Source organism: Echeneis naucrates, chromosome 15, assembly GCF_900963305.1.
Source record: "Echeneis naucrates chromosome 15, fEcheNa1.1, whole genome shotgun sequence".
NCBI classification, from domain to species: domain Eukaryota; kingdom Metazoa; phylum Chordata; class Actinopteri; order Carangiformes; family Echeneidae; genus Echeneis; species Echeneis naucrates.
The window spans coordinates 18,629,867-18,635,807 of NC_042525.1; the positions used below are offsets into that span (position 1 = coordinate 18,629,867).

Genomic DNA, 5,941 nt, shown 5'->3' on the forward strand with positions numbered 1-5,941 from the left:
CAGAATTGTTGATTTGTTCACCATTTCTTTGCATACAATATAATATATAATACTGATTCAGTTAAGATATTAAATATCGATATATATTAAAGATAAATTGTCTAGGTTAGGGTTTAGTGTAGGCTTCACGCCCCTTTTGTTTGGAAGTGTTGTTTCTTTTTTTTTTTTTTTTTTTTTTTTTCTCTTCTTTTTGACTGTTTTTCAGAATGCCGCGGAAGGGGAGACGTTCCGAGGCCCAGAAGCGACGCTGGAAGAAGGTCACTGAGCCAGACCACCCCCTCTGCACCCTCTCTTCCGTCAACAACGTATGTATGATTCGAAATGACATGCACAATCATTTAAATAAGTCAGTCTCTCCAATGAGACACATTTACACCATTCATTTCATCTTAAATTTCATCCATTTCTCATCAGGTGGTTGGAGCCACCCTGCCAGCCAGACAGTTGCGAGGAGAGGATGAAGCGCGTGCCAAGTTCCATGCACGTGAGTTTACAGCTGTTGTAATATTCTAGTATTCTATGCCGCGTGTCTATTCTATAATAGTCTTTAATGCTTTTGTGTTTAATATACACGCCTGGTAAAAGTTTCACTGCTTTTCTTTCCTGCACTTTTTTCACTGATGATAGAGAGATTGTTGTAGGACTTTTACAGATATGACATCCCTCATTATTCATCTCATGTTCAATCTTTATCTACACAGGCCGTGGCACCGGATGGCGCCACAAAGTGTTGCGGTGGCCAATTTCACCCTTCACAGGGCGCAGTCACAAATTGGTCATCCCGCCTGAGTCAACTGACAAGAAGGTATTATTGTTGTTAAAATAAACAAAAGAGAGGGAGAGAATGAGATATCACGATGTTATCATGATTTTCATGCTAATTAAATGGTATTTATTTTTGCAGTTCGTTCTGATTGTCGGGGACTCCCATCTACGTGCCATTGTAGATGGTTTTGTTCCGATGCCAGAGTCTCACGACCTCTCCTTTGGCATCATGTCGACCCCGGGAGCCTGCGCGTCTCAGATCCGTACTGAGGTTCTACACGCCGTAGTTCCTCGTATTCCTGAGGCTGTCTGTGTGCTGGCTCCCAGCAACAACCTTACTGCTAGCAGGACGGTTGATGAGGCTGCCATCGACTTTGCCAATCTCCTCAAGTCCATTGGCAACCGCTGGCATGAGGTAAACTTTTATTCCACATTTAAATTTTCCTAAGAGGGTGGCTTAACAATATGGGCTTTGCATGATTTTTCGTGAAAGAGTAACCTTTTATTTAATGATCAGGTTTTGTTTTGTTTCCAACAGGTTTTTGTTGTCGACTTCCCTCCCCGCCTGGCTTGTGATCCTGACTACCAGGATCACTTGCGTCAGGCATATCGCCGTGTGGCTGCTCGTTTGGGTATGTGGGAGAAAATGTAACTTTCATACAGCTAATTGCCAAAATGTACTACATAAAAAAAAAAATGTATTCCATTTTAGCAAGTACAGTCATAATAAATGTTTGACTTCTTTTTTTTTTTTTTTTGGCTCTCTTCACTCTTTTTAGGCGTGAAGTACCTCTTTTCAGCTACAGAGCACTTCCCCACGAGCAACTTGGAGTTGTGGAGCAAGGATGGTGTAAGTACAATATCTGTGTGTGCAAAAAATTTTCTTTCTTTGTTGTCATTAAGACTTAAATCCTTTACTTTTTTCTTTCTTCTTTTCTTATATCTGCAGGTCCACCTGAGCGATAGTGAGGGGATGGCTATCCTCGTTCGGTTGCTCTTTTCTGCTGCTACAGAGCAACTGAGGACACCACCCCCAGCCCCCCGGGTCTCTCCCAGGCCATCACCTCCAGTTAGGAAAGTCCTTCCTAAATTGGTTGTGAGGGAGAGGTCCCCTGCTCCACCTGCACCTGACCCCTTTGAATGGAGGACTGTTGGTCGGGGCGGCAAGGTAATTGATGCTTTTGTGTCAGGCTTGTGTCAGGCCAAGGTGTGCTTGGGACTTCAAATGTGATAGTATGATGTGAAGTGATTATATTGTGTTAAATGTGCTGTTTTTCTGAATCTTTTCATGTAGGTTGCAATAACAGATTTGTTTCATACGATGTGATGCTTTTTGTAATTCCAGAAGAGCCCGCCTGGGGAACCTTGCAGGTCCAGAGGTTCACCTCAGCCCAGGATGGCTCAAACGCAGGTTTGTGATTTGTTTATGGATTTTCAAATATTACATTAGGTTGTATTTCTTATCCTTTTGGGTCGTTTTATTGGAAAAAGATTGTAATAACAAGACTTCCTGTTTTGTGTTGTACAGGAGGAGGAGTGCTTCCTTCCACTGAACCCCGTCTGGTTCAGCAGCACCATCCTATGTGCTATGGAGGAAGTTTCTCCCTCTCACTTATCTTGCCTGGCGGACTTTAAGCCATCTCCCAAGCCCAAGAAGGTCAGTGCGAAACTTTATCTCATGCAATCCATAAGTATAATTGCAATGCATATTAATGCTTAGTTACAGTGATGGTACTTGACGTGTTCTGATTTCATTTGATGTCACAGGTTGCGTCCAAGCCCCCAGCCAGGGGAGCACGTCATCGCAAAGTCCGTTCTTCAGTGAACAAGGTATGTTCACACTTTATGTTTGGATTGGATTTGCAGCTCACTCTGTTAAGTTGTGTAGACTGTCCTCACTCTCAAAAGTTTAATAACTGGGTTTATACACAAGTATGGAAATAAATTTGTATTAAAAAGGTGCAAACAGAAAGTTCATATGTAACTTGAGATGGTTCACAACAATCCTGACGTCAAATTGGTGTGGTTTAATGTGGTTTACTTATCAGTGTTGACATCGTCGTCATGGTACTTGGCTACAATTGTCTATTAAGAATAACTAAATATGATACAGTCATTACTCAGATGTTGTGTATTGTCTGGGGAAAATGCAGTTATTTATCCTATGTATCTTCTCAGATGGTTGGAACACCCCCACCCAGATTGTCCTGTAGTTCGGATGAGGGCGCGCCTTCAGGCCCAGCCTCTTCTGCTGTGACGGTATGTTCTCCTCCCTCTTGTATTAGTTTGGAATTTGTTCATAGCGTTACGGTCTGTCAAAAGTGGCAATGACAATGTGGATTACAATTTTCATTGGTAACAGGTGAGCCAGCCCGGGGAACCTCGCAGGTCCACAGGTTCACCTCAGCACGGGATGGCTCAACAGCAGGTTTGTTGTTTATAAATAATAATATTCCTTTTGGGATCATCCATCATTCTTCATATTGTGTTTGTCACAGGACAGATTTTAATCAAAAGTAAATCTGTGTTTTGTTTTTCAGGAGGAGTGCTTCCCCCTGCTGAACACTCTCCGGTTCAGCAGGTCAAACTTGTGTGTGGACCTAAAGTCTTCTCCTGAGCCCAAGGCGGTAAGTTACCTCATTCAGCTTTATCTGTGTAACACTGAACATTTGCAGGTCTCTCATTTAAAAAATACAGAGCTAAATTGTCCACGGTTTACTACACTGTTTCATCTCATCTTTCATCAGCTGGTTGGATCACCTCTGACCAGATTGCCCAGTAGTTTGCACGAGCCACAATCCCCCTGTTCTCCACCAGCAAAAGTAAGTTTTAGTCTCATTCAGTAACATGCATCTCCTCACTATAAGTCTTCCTCTTACTAAAATGTTGCTGCTTTATGTATTCAGATGGTCAGAAGTCTGATGTCTTCACCAGCTGGACAATTCGGGACCATTGAGGACACAGCTTGCCATTCTGCTTCACCTGATAAGGTATATTTTAGTCTCCACAATTGCCTGAATATTTACAGTACAGTCAGCTGCATCAAAAACAAACTTGCTTCATGGTTGGTTTACCTCAACTCAAAAGCATAAAAAGAGAATGGCAATTTTAGAAGTGCAAAATATAAAACAAAACAGCTTCATTCATCCATGGGATTTTTTTTAGCAAAAGTAATTTAAAATAATCTCACAAATTCATTCTGACATTGATAATGGTAATGGAACAAAATTTTCCTGAGTGCTAGTTTCTGTCGGTGATGATGATTTTTTTTTTTTTTTTTTTCTCCACCTTGAAATATCAGTGCTATGAAGGTAAGACTCAGTGATTTAAATTATTTAGGTTGTCAAGATTATTCTACAAGATCTTTTCATAGGCACCGAGGTACTGTCTAAAGGGCTGAATAAAGTGAACTTTCGTGTCTGTGTGGTTTACCTCAGGTACATCCCTTGGGCTGAATAAAGTGACCTTTAATTTTTGTATGGTTCACCTCTATTCAAAAACATTTTTAAATAATTTTGAACAAATTTGGAAAATAAAATAAAACAAATAATTCACATGAACTAACAAATTATTCCCACATTAATAAAGGTCATAGAACATCACATATCAGTAAAATACTTGAATTTTTTTTTTTTCTATTTCTTTAGCATGTATTTTAAGAACAGTTAAGACATTCATAACACGTAATAATTGTAACACTGTCCTAATTGTTATATTTAGCAAATATTGTTCCATCAATTATTTTTACAGGTAAGGTCAACAGTGAGTGTCATGGACTGTACCAGCCAGGTTACTTGCATGCACACTGTAGAATAACGGTGTGCATGCAATAATTTAAAGACATTGCTTAGCCATGTCCGCTTACAAGCGTTACAAACAGGTGACGCATGTGTAACAGAGTAAAGCAACATTCGTTCTTAAAATAATTTCAGGATTTCTTCATGGGACCAGGCCAGCGCATTCAATTCGTGAGGGCAAGTCATTCCCAGGCAGACGACAGGTATGGAGATTTTTCTCGTAACAGTCAATGCACTTGCATGGCTCTCACCTTTCTGGCCTACCACAACGAAGGGTTGCATTTCGACACGATCTCTCTTGACAGAGTGCTTGAACAGGGAAATGCACTCTATGTAGGTGTTAAACGGCAGCTTTTGTTCGACAACAAATTCCAAAGCGACCATTTAACCTTGGAAGAGATGCCTAAGCAGGTATTCACTGAGAGTAATGTTTACACTGTAAACATGAACGCGTCAGATCTGATGGTAGGTGGCCTGAGAGTCGAAGAAGACAGTGGTCTGTTGTCTCTTGCCAAGAACCTGGAGTGCCTTTCACAAGACGTCCGCCATGCTGTGCTCATAGTAGCTCCAGAGTGCTTTGCACTTTTCCGAGAAAGATCTGGACACTATGGATTTTTTTGATTCCCACTCCAGATCAGAGACAGGTTTGCCACAGCCCAGAGGAACAGCAATTATGCTGACTTTCAGTGACCTGAGTGACATGGCCGAGCACTTGCATGAACTTTTCAAAGAACGCAGTCCACATGCAAGCTACGAATTGATGCCTGTTTCCTTTGAGAGTCAACATGTTTCCAGACAGACCCGTGGGCAATCAGTGAAAGAGCAGACGAGTGTGGATGCCAACGTCCCTAGGAGAAAAACGGATGTCAGACAACCGGAGAAATTGCACATCAACCAGCCAGTCAACATCACCCATGATGCTACAACAGCAATTCAAGATTTGTCCAAACTGAGCAAGGAAAGGCGAAAAAAAGTGATGCGCAAAGGAAGTGTACCACCTGGGAATGAAAGTGCAAGAAGCAGTGCAATTCGGCTGAAAAAAATGCAGGCCAGTAAAACCAAATATGCCCAAGACGTTCATCATCGAAAACAAAAGACAGAATACATCACCAGACGATACAACACTGAACCAGCTTTCAAGAGCAGGCAGAAAATGTACCTGAGGAAGAGGTACAGCACCGATCCTGCTTTTCAGAGCAGGCACAAAATGTACCTGAGGGAGAGGTACAGCACCGATCCAGCTTTTCAGAGCAGGAAGAAAATGTACCTGAGGGAGAGGTACAGCACCGATCCAGCTTTTCAGAGCAGGAAGAAAATGTACCTGAGGGAGAGGTACAGGACCGATCAAGCTTTTCAGAGCAGGAAGAAAATGTACCTGA

General features: G+C 41.8%; 1 protein-coding gene across 1 annotated transcript; it reads left to right on the forward strand.

Annotated features, from left to right (window-relative positions):
* The first annotated feature begins 206 nt into the window (after positions 1 to 206).
* LOC115055823 (uncharacterized) lies at positions 207 to 1,417 on the forward strand. The gene is made up of 5 exons (XM_029521848.1): positions 207 to 305; positions 415 to 484; positions 702 to 805; positions 905 to 1,180; positions 1,304 to 1,417. Exons 1-5 carry the CDS (start codon positions 207 to 209, stop codon positions 1,415 to 1,417), a joined length of 663 nt encoding a protein of 220 aa, XP_029377708.1.
* Positions 1,418 to 5,941: the final 4,524 nt, after the last annotated feature.

What these genes read in the sequence shown, in the direction of transcription:
- LOC115055823 (XM_029521848.1), top strand. Translation starts at nt 207, where the DNA reads ATGCCGCGGAAGGGGAGACGTTCCGAGGCCCAGAAGCGACGCTGGAAG. An exon ending in CCCTCTCTTCCGTCAACAAC is followed by an intron (nt 306 to 414) that starts GTATGTATGATT and finishes ATTTCTCATCAG; the next exon opens with GTGGTTGGAGCCACCCTGCC. An exon ending in CTGAGTCAACTGACAAGAAG is followed by an intron (nt 806 to 904) that starts GTATTATTGTTG and finishes TTATTTTTGCAG; the next exon opens with TTCGTTCTGATTGTCGGGGA.